This window comes from Tympanuchus pallidicinctus, unplaced genomic scaffold, assembly GCF_026119805.1.
Source record: "Tympanuchus pallidicinctus isolate F22 unplaced genomic scaffold, pur_lepc_1.0 scaffold1, whole genome shotgun sequence".
NCBI lineage: Eukaryota > Metazoa > Chordata > Aves > Galliformes > Phasianidae > Tympanuchus > Tympanuchus pallidicinctus.
In genome coordinates, this window is record NW_026294618.1 from 70,529,247 (window position 1) to 70,549,977 (window position 20,731).

Here is a 20,731-nt window from a genome sequence, read left to right on the forward strand (position 1 = left end):
GTAGATATAGGAATAATAAAAAACAAAAACAAACTCAATCTTGACCCATTTTTTTGAAGAGTTGCATACATGAGAAGCTCTCTTCAACATAGGTACCCACAGACTTTTGACTTCCTAGAGACTACAAGTGTGCTTTTACTATATATGCTTAGAAAAACTCTGAAATTCACTTGACCTTCCATACCTGATATAAAACATATAGATTTTTCCTTTTGGGGCCAAAATAATTTGTAATGATTATTTGTTCTTTCTTTCTTTGTCAACTATTTACAGCTTTCAAATAATTTCCATTGTAATAGTGTTTTTGAAAAGTGCTTCTATACACTGAATTTTGAAATGAAGACTTAAAGGTGGAAAGTCTTTGGGCTTAGATAGACCTGTAACATCCAAGCCTATGTACGTTTACAGATTTCAGTTGAAAAATTCAGTGTAACATCATTTAATAATTTTTGGTGTCTTAGTTCAAGAGTTGTACTAATGCAGTGATAAAACAAAGGTGCCTTTGAAATAAGAGCAAGCTATTAGAGGTATATTCAGTAATTGCTGATTAATTAAACAAGGATAAAACATAACCAAAAGCATATTGACCAAGGAGCTGAATCAGTGATGAATAAGTGCAGCCCAGGCACAATAACTTTTATGTATGTTGTTCATCTTTTCCACTGTGTATATCACATGTATCAGTGTCTCTGTCCCAGTTTTGTCAATAGAGCTCTTCATTAAAATGAAGAGTCAAAACAAAGCTAGTCACTGAAAATTATTATTCAGGTTTGTAGTGTGTCTTGAACCTTTTATAATTTGGCATATATAACTGCAAACAAACCGGCAAAAAGCAAGTAAATGGGCGTATGCATATCTGCAAAGAAATGTTCACTGTAACCATGATGGTGTGACTGACAAGTACAGAAACAGTGGAGGTTATCTAATGTTTCTGGTTTGAGAAGTAAAATGCTACCTATGTAGAACTATAATCCAGTCAAGATTTTTTTTACTAATTAGTGACACTATGAACAACGTGAGGGAGACCAATTCGCAGACCTCATGCTGCATGCTGCATTCAATAGCCACTGGTTCTGACTTACAAGACCAGATCGAATATCTCAGCTTATGGAGCCCAGTTTTGCTTCAGTCTCAAAATACTGCTTTGTGAAATGTACAGCTTGGCATCTTGAGTTTGCAGAGTTTAAAAATGTACCTTTGTTAGATTAATGAATTCATTGTAAGCAGTGCAGCTCCTTTATCCCTCATACAGAATAAAAGATAAGCTAGTATTTAATTTGGTCAGAAAATTTAAAATCAAATAGTTATTTTCCTTCTTTTAATCAGTTTTAATTGCCTACTATTATATTGCAAATTGTATAATTTGAAAAGCACTGAGAAAAAGTTTTGTGGTTATTAGATATTAGTATTCAAATCTGCCTGGAAGTGTGTATTGCCATGGGAATCAGTGCTTCTGAATACCATTCCAGGCCATACCAGTGATATTCTATATTTTTGCAGGCAACTTAATCCTTTGGTTCCTTAGAGACAAGATGTATTAAATGGAGATGTGACCACATCTCTTAAGAGCAATGTGATGTTAGTATTCTGTGCCATGTTCTGAAGAAGTGACTATTCCTGGAATTCCTTTTTTACTTCAGATGACAATATCTATTTGAAAAAATCTCAGTATTTGTAATTTACATGTATTTGTAATGTACATGTACAGCTATGGGAAATGAGTAATACATTAAAAGAATGAAGAAATTTGGTATTTTGAATTTCCTAATAATTTTTTTGTAGAATTACAGAATTAAAAAAGAAAAAACATGTACACAAGAAAACCCAAAAGAACACTTCAAGAAGAGATAAGGACGACTTCAAAAGTAGAAGTCTGAAAGAGAGGGTATTACCAGCTTAATCTGATTCTCTAGGTCAAAGCATGCACATTTCTGCATAATGAAAAAGTTAGAAGTCATGGTTGTACCTATTTTCTAAACATTAGAGCTGATTTAACGTGGTAAATAATGTGATTGCTGATCCATTATCTTCTACAAGAATTCAAAAGCTGCAAGACTGCTTTTGGGCTGGTTTACCTGATAAAATCAAGAAAGCGCTGGTGGTGAGTGCAAGGCTTCTGGACTTGCATCAAATCAGGAGGTGGTCACATGTAGCCAGTTGGAAACAACGTCTTGAAGATTTCTTTTTAATGACATCTGCTTTGCAATAAGACCACCACGTTTTTGCTTTTCAGTTTGAAATAGCTCCGTGGAAGCATTTTGATTTGCTGTTGTTTTTCCATTGTTTTTGTTTTCCTATCTAATCACAAGCAGTAACCCCGAAGTTACTTGAAATAGCAACTGTTCTCCCTGAACTGCAGTTTTATTTTCTTTTGGCTTTTATTTCAGCTGCGGGAGCCAGCTGCTTCAGAGAGTGTGGGAAGCTGACTTGGAGGCCTGTCAGCTGTTGATCCGAGGGTTTCAACTGAAAGAAACCAGTTGCTGTGGCTTTGAGGAAGCAGAGAACCAAATGGATGAGCTGGAGATGACTGCTAGTGGCCCTTCTAATTCTGAAAAGAGGAAAGAAGATCACTTTCCAAAGGGCACAGAGTGGAACAATGTTTCCTGTCCCGGGCACAGTAAGCTGAAACAGGTATCTGGAATGCCCTACAGCTGGATTTGAGGCAATAGAGCTGTTTCTTATTTTGAGAGAAAAAGTTAAATCTGGTCAGAAGGGCAGGTTAAGAATGATCTTAACATCTGTCCTCCAATATGAGATATGAATAAAATAGCTTATTATTTACTCAGAAGCCCTTCAACTCTTTTTCCTGGAACCATCAGTCTTTTCAAAATGTGGAAATTATTCAGGCAGTGAATACAGAGTATACATAAGGGTTCAAAGGAAAAACAATTTTCTTAAAGATTCTTTAAGTAGTTAACAGAAATTACCAGCTGCTCCTCATCATACCAATGAGTTTCACTGTGAGTTAATTCTGCTGACTTGTTAGCCTTCGGTTAGCTGAAGTGGGGAGTGGGTGAGTTTTCCTGCTCTAATGGAGAGGTCAAAGGCTTTGTAGCTCAGCTTCCAGTTGGCTTCCAGCACATAGCCAATATTAAAAGAAGGAAAAAATCATGGGGGTTAAAGGGTCTGAGAAATTTCTTAGAAGTTTTTGTGTTCTTCTCTGGAATGCCATCCTTACTTAAATATTTCTAACAACCTAAAATAAAATAAAATCACTGCACTGTCAAGGAAAAAAAAAAAAAAAAAAAAAAAAAAAAGCTGTTGAAAAGCTTTGTCACCCAATAATAGTAATGTGACAAAAAGGCACTCCAACAGGAGTTGTCAGTTTTACTACCTTGGAACTTGATTGACAAAAATTGAAAGTGTGCTTAATCGCGTGTGCTGCTAGGTGCCATTGAACTGTGCAATACATTGAAAGCTGATATCACATTTTGCATTTATTCTGGCTGAGACTTAGCAGAAAGCAAGGTGTTACCTTACTGTAAAAATCTTCCATTTGAGTAAAATTCTATTTTTAAAGTGGGGTTCATCAGTACTTGCAGGCTAGGAAAGGTGGTCTGCAGACTGAATCCACACAGAGGGCTTTTTTGTTGGAAATAGTATCTGTGGCTTTGATTTAGGTTTTTTTCTCTGTGATTTCTTTTCTTTTTCTTTCTTTTTTTTTTTTTTCTCTTTTTTTTTTTTTTTTTTCATATTATATCCCTGATGAGTAGGCTGAAATAATTTGAGCAGCTTGGCTGGTTATGGGAAGTTGTGATTCCCTTTCAAAAGTGCAGCTGAGAAGCTCTGATGGGTTCAGTGTTGTGTTTTTTTCCTGTAGTGCTCTTGAAATTCGTGCAATAGGTATCATTTCATCTGCAAGCCCAAGTCACTTCTATGAAAAGTGGGACTGCTGTCCCCTGGAATGACATAAAGGTAAATGAAGTGTGGTGACTTTTGGTTCTAGAGTGAGTCGCAGTAATCAGAAGGCTGGGTTGTAGAAAGAAAGTCTTACTGGTGCCTGTTTTTATAAACAAGTGGAAGCATCTAATGGAAAAACATGTATTTGTCAATATACCCTATTTGATATTATCTACAAGGCTGTGCTGTCCTTGTGAGAGGAATAACTTGATGAGGTTACCTTCCTTCTAGAATGATCCATCCCTCCAGCTGTCCTAATACCTAAAGGGAGGGTTGATCATTGAAGCAAAATGAGGAGTGGCATTCCTTATATTTAGAGCTTACTGAATAGCCAGTTTCAAAAGAGTACAGCAAGGGAGTAATAATGCAAATACAGATGCCTTGGAAGATGCAGGTAATTAATTTACTTGATGGTGAAATGCTATAGACGAAGTGTCCCAGTTCATGTCGTATCTGGCTAAATATAACAGAGAAGTGGATTTGTTTTTGTTTATGTGTATTATAAATACAATTTTGCATATAATTATGTCCTACAGTGTATGCAGAAAGGAAGAAACAAGAAGCAGAAGAATGAGAAAAACAGAATAGATGAATGGAAATGGAAATCAGATACTGCTTTGCAGGATGGCCATTTTTCATTTTGAAATGCAAATTATCACTATATATAATTTGTCCTGGTATAAAATATGCAAGGTGTAAATTCTTTGAAAGTCCAGATATGTTACCATCAAATGTGAGCACAGTTTTATTAACTATCAGCAGTTACTTAGTCATCATAACTGTTTTCTAGGACAGCGCTGATGTTTTTTTCCCCAATTCATTTGTGCAGTAGACTATGGCACTGTAAGTAAGGCTTCCTTTGTAAAACTGACTGTTAACTGGTGAAGACTATCACGTGCTTTGGCAGCTCAGCTTACTGAAACATAATTACTCATTTGTTGGACAAATTAAATAAAATAGGGCCAGAAAAGTTATCCTCACATAATCTGGTTTACTTAGAAATTAAGGTGTACCCCTCTCAACCACAGATACCTCAGACAAATACAATATTTTTTAAAATGATGAAGCAAAGTGATAGACAGCGGGCCTAGTTTCAGTCATGTCAAAGTCAGCTTGCTGTCTAATGTAGTTAAAATAGATTCTCGAATTTTCATACAGGCATGTACTTTCTATACAGTGACTGACTTGCTGAAAATAAGGTGCCCTGCCAATGCAGTTCCAGTTGGTCTTCTGCAAACTAATTGGACTTGTTTTTTCTCCCAAGTCTCAGAGGAATTCAAGATGGATTCTAGTTTTCATTGCAGAAATATTCCAAGCTTTTAAACTGTATGCAAATTCCATTGTCCACATTGCATGTGAGCAAGGTTAAAGTTGCCGAGATAGTTAAAGTTGTAGTTAGATATAAATAAGTACAAGTGATTTCTAAAATATGTAGTAACGTTTCATTTCTCTTCAGACATAAATGCCTGTATATTCTACTCTTTAGGAAATCTTGCTTTATCCTTTGCTTGTTGGTAATGCATGTATATATAAAAAACAGCATTCAATAACACTAGAAATATCAACAATAACTAATAAACAGAGATGTATGTGTGCTGGGACCTCCTTAACACCAAGTGTCTTGATGAATTTGAGTGTGTGTGCACTGCAAGCTGGAGTTCCTGACCTATCCTTTTTTCTTTTGCTGCTGCTGTCTGGCATGCTGTGCAGTGTTCCCTCTTAATCACTATGAAGGAAAGAAACACCTACTAGATTTCAAGAAAATTGAGGTGATTAAAGTTACAAGGTAAAAAAAAAAAAAAATTCAGTAGTGTTAACTTTAGTAAGTCAGCATTTTTGGTAGCTTTCCTATCAGAATTCTTTGTAGATCTTTTTTTTTTTTTCACTATAACTAAAGCAAGGAAAAAGGCTAAGAGTTAGAGCTGTTTTTCTTTACTCACATCTGCATTCTTCAGTTTTGCCACCTGGGAAGATATTTCAGAACGTTTTCTTGATCGCTGACTGGTGTTGGGAAAGGGTTCTTTCATTGCAAAACGTTCATATCACTCACTGTTTTTACAATAAGTAAAAGTCATATTAAATGGACAATTGTGTGGGGAAAAAAACCGTAATGTTCAGGGTGATGTCTCTCGTTAAAAAGAAGTCATCACAGTGTATGACACAGTTTTCAGAATTTATTAATAGCAACCAACAAGAAAGCTTTGGTCAGCAGGCTGCAGCCCACTAACATGAATTGAGATAGCCTGTGATCCAGGAGGCAATTGTGCCATGTGTAAAGGACAAAGCCTTTAGAAAGCTAAATAAACAGTGCTCTCATTTGAGTTTTAATTAAATGTTGTGTTTGTAGAGCTTTAAATGTAATTTGGAAACTTTAAATTTAATCATCTTTTTGAATGTCAGCATTAAGCATCAGGGAAAGTCAGTGTTTAACTGTTTTCTGCATTAATCCAGGGAAGGAGTTGCTGTTTAAAAAAAAAAAAAAAAAGTAGCTGGCTTGTATGCAATGGTCAGATCACTGCTGAACAGTCACACACATAGTTGTGCAATAAGATGGCACTTAGTTGTGAGCAATTCTGTCCTAGCTATTGAGCTATTGGCAAACACCATGCCAATTCTTTAGATACAGTTCACAGAATTGCACCAAACCAGAGAACTGCAGCCATTGGAAGAGACCTCAAGAGATCATAGAGTCCAACCCCATTGCTCAAGCAGGTACCCCACAATGGGTAGCACAGGTAGGTGACCAGGATATGGATCTTGAATATCTCCATAGAAGGAGACTCCATCACTTCTCTGGGCAACCTGTGCCAGTGCTCCCTCATTCTTACAATGAAGAAATTCTTCTATCTTGTTAGTATGGAACTTCCTATGTTCAAATTTTAGGCCATCACTCCCTGTCCTATCACTGCACACCATCGAGAAGAGCCAGGCCTCATCCGTTTGCCCTCCAACCCCCCTTTAGACACTTATAAACATTAATCAGATCCCCTCCCAGTCTTCTTTTCCCCAGGCTGATCAGACCCAGGTAACCCAGCCTTTCTTCATAAGCAAGATGTTCCAGGCCCTTAATCATCTTTGTGGCCCTTTGATGGACTCCATCGAGGAGATCCCCATCTTTTTTTAAATTGGGGAGCCCAGAATTGGGCACAGTATTTTAAATATGGCCTCACCAGGGCAGAGTAGAAGGCAAGGATTATCTCCTTTGACCTTTCAGCCACATTCTTTTTAATGCACCCCAGGATATCATTGGCCTTCTTGGGAACTGTTACCTTGAGACACTGTTGTCTCAATACCTGCAATGATTGCAAGTATGTTACAGTAAAATTACAATGAGAAAATGAATTCTACAGGTAAAATAAATTTAAACAATCTTTCTTCAGATAGACTTAGGAAATGTCCAATAATAACAATGATCTCATGGCAGAGTAATGACTTTATGCTTTAATATAGAAATACATATATGCTTGTGATAATAAGTATTGACCTATCAAAGCAATATCCCTATCTCAGTTTATTTAAATATTATCAATATTGTTGTGTATGGTAAGTATTAATGCTTTTCCAATGATATTAACTGAGTGTGGTTTTTTTTTTTTTGTTGCTCCTCAACCAATCAAGGAAATATTGGCTAATTACTTATAGAATTTACAAATCAGTTAAGTTTTGACAGAGGAACATAGTTACCACAGATTATTAATATGAACCATCTCTGGTGTTCTCTCACTTCTTTTGCCCAAAGTGACTTAGAAGATTTGTGCTAGAAAACTTCTGTAGACTTCTGAATGGTGTATGTAGATTGGTAAGAGTCTGGTAGATAAGTTTATCTCAGTTTTTCAGTTTTAGAGCCCATGTCCATGTTGGTTCTAACAGAGAAGCCAAAAGTCAGGCTTTAATAAAAAGTATTTAAATTTAACTTCAAATATTGGGTGGCTGCCACAGCTCCACTATAAACCTGACTGAAATATTTCATAGATGTGTAGTGAAATGATGTAATTGTTCACCTTATACAAGTTTATGTGCTATACCGTTTTTGTAAGTTCCATTGAAATCTTAATGTTTATACAACTTCTATCTACCATATATTTAATAACTTATATCTAACAGGTTGTTGAAGACATTTCATTTGGAGCAGAGGGTCATTTATCTGAGGTAAGTGTTTTCTAGACAGCATAAAGTGGTGATATTATACAGACACTTCTTGGGCTGAATTAAAACTAATGATATCTATTTCTATAGTGTTACCTTTGAGTAAAAATATGAGAGCAAAATCACTATGAAGTACTCAGACATTTAGAAAAATGGCATAGGCACAAATACAGTAGTCCCATTCTTTTATTCTGTAAAAGATAATGGCAAAATTACTGTGTATTCTGGAGAGTTTATAGTTAAATTGCACTTTTCTAATGCTTTTTATACAAATGAATGACAGAATGGATATGCTGGGGGAATGTAGGATAGATTATATTTAGCCAGCTGTACTGTAGCACCATAATAATGCTTAAGAATGGAACAAAATCATGATATTTTACTTGGCTCCTTGTGTACCACTAAAAATACCTTTATAAATCCCTTTGAATTTATTTGAGAAGAATAAAAGCATACGGCAGCAGAATATATGTCAATAGGAATTTCACCTGAATAAAAATACTGAATGTTTGTCATTTTACACTATTTTCATAAATAAAAAGGTGTCAGATCCTATTCAATATATTTCAGCAAATTCCAGAATAATTGAGTAGCATGAGATGTATTCCCTATGAGAGTAAGTGTTGAGAAAAATCTGCTTGTTACTGTCTACATGCAAACTAGAAGTTCAGGTAATACTTGCATAAAGGAGATTCATACTGGTTTGTGGAGTTGTACTGTTTGAGTGTCCAATTTTGGATCAGTATGCCTTGGGTTGCAAGCCACATATTAAAGAAATTAACATCTATGCATTATGTCCAGCCAGCAAAGCAATGGCATGGGTAAATAATGCCCTATTCACCTTCCACAATAGTGCACATCCCACGTGACAAGTATGAGTTATAAGCATTAGCCCAGCAAATTTATAAAAAATAAAATAAAATGAAAATTTGCAGTTCAGGATATCTACTTCCATGATGACTTTCTTTGGATTCCCATCAAAGATTTCAATGGCTGTAGAGCAGCTGAAATGCTCCAGGAAAGAAAATCTACTCTAAAACTGAAGACTGATCAGTGATCATGTATACAAGGGGACTGCTGCATGAGAACATGCCTAAGATCCCCTGCTTAGCTATATGTGAATTCAGCATAAATGAAAATGGGAATCCTTGAGTGTGAAGGTGAACTTTGCAAAAAATGGTCACCAGAAAATGCAAATAGACAGTCTCAACCATGAATTTTGCTGGGAGTTATAGCAAAACCGTTCAGGTACACAGTGGATGACATGAAGTAGAAGCAGTGGTCCCACAGAATAATGGTAGCAAAAAGCTCTACTGCTGGAAAGGCAAAATGAGAGAATGTGGGTAGTGATAGATGCCAAGAGAGCAAAAGATTTTCTGGAAATTGCATTTGATTCAGACCAATACAGATGAGAGGTCTGCAGAAAGCTTGTGTGCAGCAGTGACCTGCACTGAAAGCCCAGACCTTGCCTGCAGAAGTTGTCCTTTTACTCAGCAGCAAATAAGCCTGGAACATGAAAGTATTGTGCATGCTGGGCTTATGAATACACCAGAGAGCCCAGGCATGGAGGGTTAATGCTGTGGAAGCCTTTAGTAAGAAATTATGGTCTTATAGTCCTCAGAGACAGAACAACTTTCAAAGTGTTGAGGGAAAAATTGCATAAAGAAAATTGAGAGCAACAATATAAAAAAAGGGAAATGGAAATGAGTTAGAAGTCCAGGCTCTCACCCACACTGCCACAGCTGGATTGATGTTGACTTATAGACAGCTCTATAAAGAATCTGTGAAACTGTCAGCACTCCGTACCATGTCAAGGCTTTGCCCAAATGTTCCTTTTACAGTCTGGTCCCTAAATCTTTGTCAGTCTCCCCATTGCCTGCAGGAGGTCACTCTGTTAGTCATTCCAGATTGTTGCATCTAAGTGACTTGGGAGCAGAGATGAGAATGAACAATACTACAAGCCACCTATAAATGGTACTCAGCTATGGTGACTCCTATCACAGCAGGATGTGGATGTTAAAAAACAGTTTGGTGCTTTTGTTTCTTTTCCAAGTCCTGGCCCACTGTGAGTTTTTATTTGCGAGTCCATAAATAGCCTTATTTTCCCACAAGTGGAACTGGAATTGTCACAGTTTAATTAGATGAGCCAGTAAAGTATTTTGCATGGTTTGGGAAGTCTGCACTCAGGGAAGACCTGGAGTCTACTAAGAGGAGAATGAAAAGACTGCTGTCACACAGACTGTTTCCACTGCTGAAAGGCAATGGGAAGCTCTATGTCTGCATACCTACTTTTCCAAGGATGTTCCTCCTTGGCTATAGTGGAAGAGACAAGAAGGGAAGAATTGCCAACATCAAGCTGTACTTTTGATGAGTCATTTAACATTCTCTTGTGTTGTCATATCCCTGCAGAGGAGGGATCAGTGCAAGCAAAGGGAATGTGGGAAAAGTGTGTGATTGTGGAGAAGAGATTGTTCACAGTTAGAAAACAGCTGTCTGGAAAGCTTTATGCCTGATTTATGCATATGAGAAACTAGAGCATGTTGTAGTGCTGAATTCTCCCAAATATGCACAAGTAGGCTGATGGAACAAGCCAGCAATCTGCAAGTAGGTGATAAGGGCAGAAGTAATTGGGAAAAAGACTTGAACTTAGTTCTGAGAGCTATCTCCATTAAAAATAAAATAACAAGTCATTTGAAGAAAATTGAGGGAACAATAGGTAGAAGGAAGCAGCTGATGATATTTGCTACTCTTCAGATGATGTCGTATTTCCAGTAAAGTGTCATATCCTTTTGGTGCAGAAGAGAGCACACAGTTACAGATTGTGTCTGTGTCAGAGCTTCTTTAGTGGCCGAAAAGAATTTTGAGAAGGAAAAAATGTTACTGACAATGAGCCTAAAAGAATAATGCACAGTGTAAAAGTGAACCAGGAAGACCACAGTGCACATTAAATAGTAAGCAAAAGATGCAAACTGGCAGGAGACTTCAGTGGTGAGGGACGCATTAGGGATAGCTGAAAGAAAGCATCGCATGTCTTCTAATAAGGGTTAATGAGAGAATAATAAAAAGAGAACAAAGTGCAGATTATTTTTCTTTATTTATTTTTTTACTTTTGTTTTTTTTCTAGAAGTAATAAATTGTGTCCATACGTATGGAACGCTCTTAGTATTTACCTGAAGCTAGCAAGAGAAGATCATGGTAAAGGGTCTGAAGGTAAATGGGATGCACTCAAGTCAGGCTAGACTGATGAAATTCTTTCTAGAATTCATAGGAATCAAGAAAAACAATCTCCAAACCATTAACAAGGCTCTCTGGGAAATCCAAATGAAGGCTGAAGTCCCAGGAGATCTGTAAAAAGCAGAGCTGGTATTTGCTTTTAAAAAGGAGATAGACTAGGAGTCTGTGCACCAGTCAACATAACTTCAATTAGGATTGGAATTCCAAATGTTCTTGATAAATTGAAAGAGTAGCCTGAAATCAATACGACTGGATATATTAAAAGACGGGTGCAAATTACATTTGGAGAAGAAAAAAGTTATGTTTATGTATACAGATGGCAAATAACAGCTAAGATGGCAATATTGCAGAGTTGGAAAGGAGAGTTATAATGGACTACAAATAAAGTGGGATTCATTACCATGATCCTGTTGCAACAAAAAGCAAAAGTCATTTGCAGCCTCATTAATGGGAATGTCAGTTGTAAGAAATAATTACTTTGCTTAGTTGAGAATGTCAGAGCCTCCACATGAATACGACATCGGTCTGCGCACCTCTCTATGTAGAAGATAGGGCATGCTGGAGAAAGGAAGAAAACCTATAGGAATAAAATGTTCATTAACTAGCCATTCATGCCATGATACTTGGATGACTGTGGTCAAGAGTAAGAGGCGTTATTTTCGGAGTCTGAGATTAGGCCTGCTATCAGTGTCTGCTTTGTCCTCCTCATCTACAACACCAGCCCCTAGCAGTGCACTCAGTAGGAATTCTGGGAGCAGGGCAGAGGCAAAGGCTTCTTTTAGCTGTGCTTTAGACACTATGGCTATGTAGCTCACTAACTGAGGGCGTACACACACAGCCTGCATGTGACACAAACATCTGCTCAAGCAAGACAAGCATATGGATGTTTGCATTTTATTCTTAGAAATGATTTAAGAAGTGCCCTGGCCTGACTTTCTGGAGTTTCAAGTGCTCACAATTTCCATTAACTTTGGTGAGGGGTGAGGGCAAGCATGCAGCACTTCTGCAAACAATAAGTCACTGTTCTAAGCCCTGTGCCATAACAAGAAGTATCTGTTTCCAAGGGCGGCATTTTGTAGTTATTTATGTTGCTTTAAATGATTTTACCTTTTATGGGAGTGAGAGGATTTAGTAGTGAGAAGATTTTTTTTGGTAGAGAGAGCAATTTTTGGTGAAAAAAATCTGGCTATGATGTTCTGCAGGTCTTCTAAGGCTTTTATTTTCCAATTTCATTGGGGTGATGATACTGCTAGGTTGAAGAAAAGCAACTTCTTTTTACCACGTTCCTGTGAAGGAAGAACAGATTTTCAGGATGTATCTGGAATCCTTCTTCTCAGTGCAGCAACCATACTAATACACACTCTAATTCCTAGCGGAATTAGATTTATCTAGCTGCTGGAACACTGATTCTTCTGCACAAAGTTGCTGAGCTGAATTCAAGAGAGCATAGAAGGTATTTGCACTGGAATATTTGATCAAACATTTAACTTGAGAAATGCTGTTGAGGAGCTGTTGCTCATAGGTGACTAAAATGGCTGTTGAAAAGATAAAACAAAATGCAGAAGACTGAAGTGAAGCCATTTCCTCTGCTCTTAATTCAGTGCACTAATTCTGTGCAGCAGCTGGAACATTGTCTGCTTTTTATGTTTCTCACATCCCTGTGACACAGAGAGGATTTCCAATTCCCACTTTGCGTGAGAAGGCAGAGGAATTCTTCAGTTATTAAAAAAACAAAACAAACAAATTAACAAATCGCATCCTAATTTGTATCATTTCTACCTGCTTCGGGATTTTGAAGACAATCCCAACCTCCTCCATGATCAGTTCACAGAAAAATCCATAAAGCAATATTGCATCTCAGCTCTTTCCTGGCTGCTTCAATCTCTCTCCTAGCTGCTAATTAAAATTGCTGTTAGGGCAGAAATAACTAAAGTCTTAAGACTTCCAGTACCTCGTGGCACTGACATCACTTACAAGCTTGAATGAATTGTATCTTATTTATATGTCAAGCTGGAGGCAGAGTCCACTTCCCTCTCAAAGTGCTGTTGATCAGTGTACAGTTCCACTTTCCAATCAGGAGATGTTGTGAATAGTGTGTGTGTGTCAGTGCCAGCAGTTTCCCTACCTACATGGACAAACATCAAACAAAAATGCCACTAGTGATATTAGTAGGCATAGAAGGCACTGAAAGGAACCTTTCCTACTTCTCTGGGTTATTGGGCTTTTTTCATATGAGGATCTGGGGGTGAGAGCTGTGGAATTAACTGAATCTTTAGAATTTTTCCTGTTTGTTTTTTGAGAGCAATGTGTTTTTGCCATCTCGTCTAGAGCTCTTGGTATTAAACTAAAATTAGAGTTATCTGTACCAGTACACCATAATAAAAAACGATTATATATAAATATAGGCCAAAATAAAATAGGCCACTCGCATATACTGTAAAATCACAATCTGTGGGATAGCCCTCCTGTGAGTTTCGCATGATGTCTGTGAATATTTTCTTAGGAAACAATGCTTTTTCTAAACTATGGAGGAACTTCTCTTTTCAGCTGAAAAGGCAGCTCTGTGCCTTAAAGGTACAAAAATAGTTTATCTGTACATAGTTATTGCTATATTGAAGCTGTAGAGTTCACATCAGAAGTTTAGCATTAATGGAATGTAACACCTAAATTATGGAGTTATTGTAGTTATACCACAGAAAAGGCATAGCCATACAGTTGTGATTAAATAGGCTGCAAGTGTTCGGTGATTAAACAAGTTTAATTAATTTTTTTTACCTAGTAACTTCCTGCCTCTCTGTATTGTTTGAACAATTCTGCATTGAGCACTTAGTTTTTCCTAGTACTCATTTTGTCATTTATCTTAGTTTCTAAAGTAAACAGGATTTCAGTTGCATTTTTAGACAATTAAATATGTACTTGAAATGTGCTGTAGCTTTACTATGTTTTTTACATTTGAGATATTTTACTTTAAGTGGGAATGTAAGTATTTAGCTGACAAACAAATTAATGCCTATAGTTGTAACAATTACAGAATGTTATTTCTGAGCATGTTTAATGTGAGAACAATGCAGAACCCCAAAACACAAATTTGTATTTACACAAAGCTTCATGGCTTTGCTACAGAATGAACATTAACCCTAATTCCTTTGGGCCTGAGGGCTTGTTCAGGGCTTCCTTCCATCACTCCTGAGACTCTTCTTTACCTGACCATAAAGTTTTATTTAAAAATGAAAAGAAAATATCTAACATAAGATCAGAATAGATAGCCACACACTAGTAAATGTAGTCATCCTTTTGCATTGCTGCTGTGAATTTCAAGTTATAGTTATATTTTATCTCAAATTTTCAGGATTTGAGGACCTCAGAACTAGGCCATACTTGCAACTTGGAGCCTCTTTTTTAACCATGTATCTAAATGCTTCTCATCAATCTCTCTTATCTCATCTGATGGTGTAGGTCAGCGAGGGTGTAGGTCTAAAAGGCCCATTTTACCCTCTTTGTCCACTGGCATGCAGATAAGGAATGTATTTTCCACTGTGGATGTTCACAACAGGGCTAGACAAATGCATGTGCTTATCATTTAGATTAGATGCTCAGTGTGACTCCTTGTGCTTCTGTTTACTAGACAGGAAACATGAGGACCATTTTAAACTGGAGGAAATACGTAGATCTTCTCTTAGAGCAAAGTTGTGGCAGTACTAATTCATTGAATGATTATTTGGACAAACTGTCCCACTGTCAACAGTATTGCCTTGCTAAAAGCAGTAAATGGATCAGACAAAAGTATATAATACATTGATGTTGCATGAGCTGTACTCTGCTTTTTATGTGATGCTGCAAAATACTATTTCCTCAGCATCTGTACAGGAATACTTTTTGCCTAAGTACACAATCTGTAGAAAGAATCTGATCTGAATTCATTTATGGATTTTGTCTGTCAGAGCAACCCTTAGGAGTCTATGCATTAATTAAAAGCGATTGTTCCTAAATTAACTCTTCAATGCTGATGTAACGCTGCATATTTTTTGTCTTGTTTTCTTGCGTGTTTGTGATGAGAGTTGTGTGAAGATCTGATTTTCTTACGAGTAACTGCTAAAGAAAAATCTCTGCTCAGAATGTGGAGGTTTGTCTAGAATGGTCATCATTTTAGTTGTGTTTTCAGAGTAGTTTTACTTACAATTTACTGAATCTTTTACAGTTTTGCTACAATTTACTCAACTTTTTCTTTCTAGCATGAGGCCTAGGTCCTTTTAGACAACTGACATCTGTTCTTGTATGCGTGTCATAGAATGATCCTTGAAAGCTTTCTGTTGATATAAATTGCCTGGGTTATCCCACTTTCTAAAAACATATGGAGTCCTGCTGGTGTATCGAATAACAATTTAGCAGCTGGATGGAAGACTGTTCTTCATCTTCTGTCCCCAGCCCTGAAACAAGGACATTTCTAGTTGATGCAGGAAGAACATATATCTTCTCCTCCCCTGTTCTTACTTTAAAAACAATGGGGTAATTTTACTTCCATAGATTCTGTTGAATGATGTCATACATTCTGGTATCTGATAATGACTCTGAAGATGGCTGCCAAGGTTCTGTGCACCAACCAGAGATTCAAACAGCTGATTCTGATGTGTATCCCAATGTCTAAGCTGTAGGCATTTGCAGCATAACCTCTTCCCAACTCACTTGTCCAGGCTTTGAGCTGAAGCTTATTGTATCCCTGTGCAATCTGCTCAATAGCTGTGTCTGGCAGCAAGCATAGAAAGGCAGAAAGGTCAGAGCTCTGTGCTGTAGCAGAGGATGTAACAGACTATGTACCAGCAAGCAGAGCTCTTCTGACATTTGACTCTATGTGCGCAATGCGTGACACAAACTGTAAGGGCAGCATGAAATCAAGGAGCGGTAAATGTGTTTACCAAAAATCAGAGTGCTTCACAATGGGCAATGTTCCTCCAATTCCTAGAATGATTTCATTGACTGAGGGTTTGATTTCTCTCACATAGCCAAAGATGCCTGCTATTACATCAGCAGGTCAGTGCAAAGGACTATGAATACTTTTCCAAAGGAACAAAAGTTTTCTGACGTTTGTAGATGGCAACATGTGTGGCTGGCTTTATACATGAATACATACATATCTAGGGAAAATATAGTTATCTGGACTCCAGTTGATGAATGATCCATTTTTTTTTTCAGCATAGTTCCAGGAGAAGTTCATCTTGACACCATAGTCTTTTCCCCCTTTTTCCTCAGGGCTGGGGGCACGCAGAGACTAGCCTCAGTGATGTACAAATTATTTGATTTTTTTCCACTCAAATATGACACCTGAGTCATTTCTCAAAGAGGAAGTGAATACAAAATATGGAAGATATAAATTATCTTTGCTCAGTACATCCAAAAGCAAACAAATCTGTAGGAACTGCCTTTCTAATGGGTTCAGAATATTCAATTTAAAATAGAAGAAGCAGTTGTCTATATAAAGTTGAAAGTGGGCAACCATTATTTTCGAGAATTTGTACTTGTTATACGTAGTAACAGAGTGTAGTTTCATCTTGTATTTCCTAAGAATTTAATGTGTTTTCTCTGATCGGTTGAGCAATGTTCCTAAGTATTCTAGCCAAATTTTTCCTCAGGCAGCAAGTATATTTTTGTTGTTATATGAGATGCCAAAAGTGACGCTTCATGAAATGCTGAAATGGCCTCAATGTGTAAATCATATTTAGAAAAACAACCTAAAATTTAGGAACCTAAATGGTGTAGTCAGCGTGAGCTTTCCCTCCCCTGCTGTGGTGAGACAACATGGAGGAGAGAGAGCAGTTCAGACTTCACACTCCTTTAATCCTGTGCGGAAAGTGAGATCACGGCTTCTTTCTAATGGGAAATAGACTGAGATGACAAGCTCGTTTCAATCCATATAAATCAACAAATTACTGTATAGCAATAACTTTTTATCTCTTTAACTTGGATTAGGTTTCAAACAATATCTTAGCTCTTCAAAACATCATATCCCCCCCACTAATATTTTATTTTCACCCTTAGTTTGATGCAAATATTAGATAGAAAAGTACAATTGGCAATAAACATGATTTCTTTTTCCACTATCTCTAGGAGTTCTTCATATTTTCTGCAGAACTGGGGGAGAAATGTGAAGCAATAAGTGAGAAACTAGTGCATCTGGAAGACCAACTGCAATCTTCAGTCTGCAGAGTTGATGAAGGTATAATTCATATCCTTTTTGATATATCTATAGATAGTATCGACCTATGTAAGTACGTATGATGCAAAATACTTTCAGATTCAAATGGGGTAGTAGTTTTTAATGCAGATTAGTATTATACTAAGACAGCTATAACAGATTGTTTTGCTGAAGTGAAATTTCTTGTTGTAACAAGTCGTCCTACAGTGCATTCTCACCATGGTCTGATCTACATTTAATTGATTAAACTGAAATTATTTCTTTGTTAATTGAGATTAGGCATTGAAATGCTTTTACGTTTTCAAAAGATTGCTACAGTCCTTTCACTGGTACTGCCCACATAAGTGAACAACTACCAAAAACTGCATGAATACAAGCATCCACATGCATACCTTTGTTGGCATGATTTAGTTAAATTGTACATCGTTGACTCAGGCTGTGTATATGGTCAGGTGTAACTTGGCTTTTCTTTCTCTTTTGAAAAACTTGCCAGCACAGGCATCATACGGTATCCTATGCAATCTTATCTGCCTCTGACACTCCAGTGCAAGTAGCTGGATGAGATATATTATAAAACACTCTTATCATTTTCTGTGCTTCATCTGTTTGAAGACTGCTTAACCTTTACAGGGGCATTTGTTAGGCCTTCATCTGTGGAAATTTTTCAAAATTTAATGGCATAGAATATTTCTCTCATTTACGACTTCCATAAAAACTTACCACAAATGAGATTTTGTTCTTCTAAGACAGGAAAAAGAGAATAAGAACCAAGAGATCAAAGAAGATTAGAATACTCAGTTACTTTTTACTAGAAAAGAGGTGGTAGACGAGTGGATAAGGAAGAAGGATGAGTGCATTCATGTGATGAACACAGTTGCCCTTATAGAAACCTGAAGGTGAGCTCAGGTAATGATGGTGCTAAAAAGTATTCAGTTCCTCCCAAGGTGAAGTGAGCAGTCATGCAGGAAAAAGTGCAGCGCAAAACTAGAAAAGAGAATCAGTAGAACTTGTGAAAATACTACCTTATTTTCTGTAACTGAGCATCTATTTCTAGCTCTGGCTAAGTATGGAGAGGAGAAATCCAGTTACTAATTTGTCAACCACTTTAAACCTTTCTTTTCAAAGCATCTTAATGTACCAAAATACTTCTTATTGTACTTATCACAAGGATAGCTTCAATATTCTGTCAATCATATTTGCAGCATATGTGCTCTGTTGCAGCTTTTCCCCTCCAACATTTCTTATAAGCATTCTTTTCAGAGAAACCCATGTTTATCTATCTTGTGTGTATGCACAGCATCTACTTCCTTCCCTCCATCCCTTACATATGTTTCCTCGCAAATGAATGTCATTCTTTAACTCTGGTAGAACACTGAGGTTTACATTGATAGGTTTTTTTCTATTGAAGTTTATATTCAGACCTGTTTACTAAGATAGGTCTGATCATAGTTAGTTTGCTATGCAGAGTGCATTAACTCAAAAAAAAACCCTGCATTTTTTATTCGTGATGAAGATAGTCTGCAATTACATAACGTAGTACTTAGCTGTATTTTCTATGGACCCTGTACATTTCTTTGTAGCTGCTGAAACTGCAAAAGTAAGCTGAGAAGATTAAACCTAATCATTGGAAGTTGAGAAGAGTTGTAGATTAAACTCATTCTTAGCCAAAACTGTCTGATACAGATCTGGTGTCCTGTATTGGTGAAATTCAGCTCACATTATCTAAATAAAGAAATGTACAACCTGTGATATCTTGGTTCTCCTAGTAAGAACATAAGCTACAAAATATGAAATTATGTTTCAAATATAGGGACATACAGACAAGCAGTTCAGCAATTCAGCTACCGCTCATTAACATTCAGTTATTATTTCAGAAGTAGTCCAGACCAACATGCATAAAATGTTACCATCTGGCACATGTAATCACTGTGCTGTACTTCAAAAAGGAATGAGAATAGCTACCACAACACTACAGACCTATAGACTGGACTTTTTTTTAGTTTTTTTTTTTTGTTTTTTGTTTGTTTTTTAATAAAAACTGCCCAGAGTCTGTAAAATAAACATTTACTCATTAGTAACTCGCCTATGTTGCAGGAACCAGCACTGAGACTGGTGTCAGTCATTAGTATCAATAGATTGCCCTTCTCATCCCTCTAAAAACTATCTTACATATACCTATTACAAACTGCAATAGGTAAAAAATCTAAGGGACTACAAGAATGTAGATTGGTTCTGTTGTCTTCTAAACACTTCTAAAGACCCCACTGAGAAAAATAAATGCTCTTGAGCCATTTGCCAATGTTATTGTGTGTTATAGCTTTGATTAATAATTAAGTTTGTATTAGAAGAAAAATCCCAGATGTCACTGTTTTTCATTCTGCATTTTGATGGCATGAAACACTTAATTCAATAATGCTGCTAGTTGTAATTGCTAGCACAACCTGCACAAAAGAGAAATCTAGTGGAATTTCTTGGTCCTAAGTATTTGCACAAACCCACTCAGAATTCTCAGTTTATATTGAAGCTTTTCATGGTAAATATTAATCTGTACTTTTGTATAAAAAGCATCAAACAATGAAGGGGAAGGAGGAGAAGAGTTCATCTCTAGCACTATGATATATTTGCTAAATTCATTGTAGTATAGACAAATAAACCCACAAAACATTCAATTACAGTTAATCATTGGAAAGTGTAAGAAAACAGTCCACATCATTAATTAGAAAAACCAAAGGAGGAGAGGTGACTCATTCTGGTGTCTGCAGAGCTGATGAGAGGTGTTACTCTCCTGACAGTAAAGGCCTGGAATTCCCAGTAAAATTAAATGGAGCCTATATTGCAATTTCACAGTCATTTTTGTTCTTAATTAGCAGTTGCATTTTGACAGACAACTTGAATGCATGTAATAGATCTTCCCGGTGAAAAAGCTTTTGTTGGAAGAAGAGCTGGCTGGACTATTATTTAAAAGCCACATAAAATCTCCATATCTCAACATAAATGAATGTTTTAAACAGTTTTTCTGAAAATAGAGTGTTGTGCCTAAACGTCCATTAGGCACTAGAAATTACCTTGCCAGTCTTTCACTGTTATGTGACAGACTCTTGTGTATAACTTGCTTTACACCAGTATAGATTTTGCACAGAATCAGTGATACAGAATTCAGTCCTTGACTGTACTTCACTGAACAATCTCATTGAGTGAACCTGTAAATAATGTTGGGATCCCACAAGAGTGAGGATTGCCAATGGTATGCTCTTACATTTT

The 20,731-nt window shown here is 36.8% G+C and overlaps 1 protein-coding gene across 3 annotated transcripts in view; it reads left to right on the forward strand.

Annotated features, from left to right (window-relative positions):
* DISC1 (DISC1 scaffold protein) overlaps positions 1-20,731 on the forward strand; it is a 278,866-nt gene that overhangs the window by 172,428 nt on the left and 85,707 nt on the right. The window contains exons 11-14 of one of the 3 annotated variants that reach the window (XR_008204742.1): positions 2,388-2,631; positions 5,611-5,686; positions 8,005-8,049; positions 17,383-17,447. Coding sequence is in view for 2 of the 3 variants with exons in the window: in XM_052675567.1 (XP_052531527.1) it covers positions 2,388-2,631; positions 8,005-8,049; positions 17,383-17,499 (406 nt within the window). In the remaining variant the exon portion in view is untranslated. Of the gene's footprint in view, positions 1-2,387; positions 2,632-5,610; positions 5,687-8,004; positions 8,050-17,382; positions 17,500-20,731 lie in introns of those variants that run through there. The other 2 variants (XM_052675558.1, XM_052675567.1) reach the window with 2 other exon arrangements.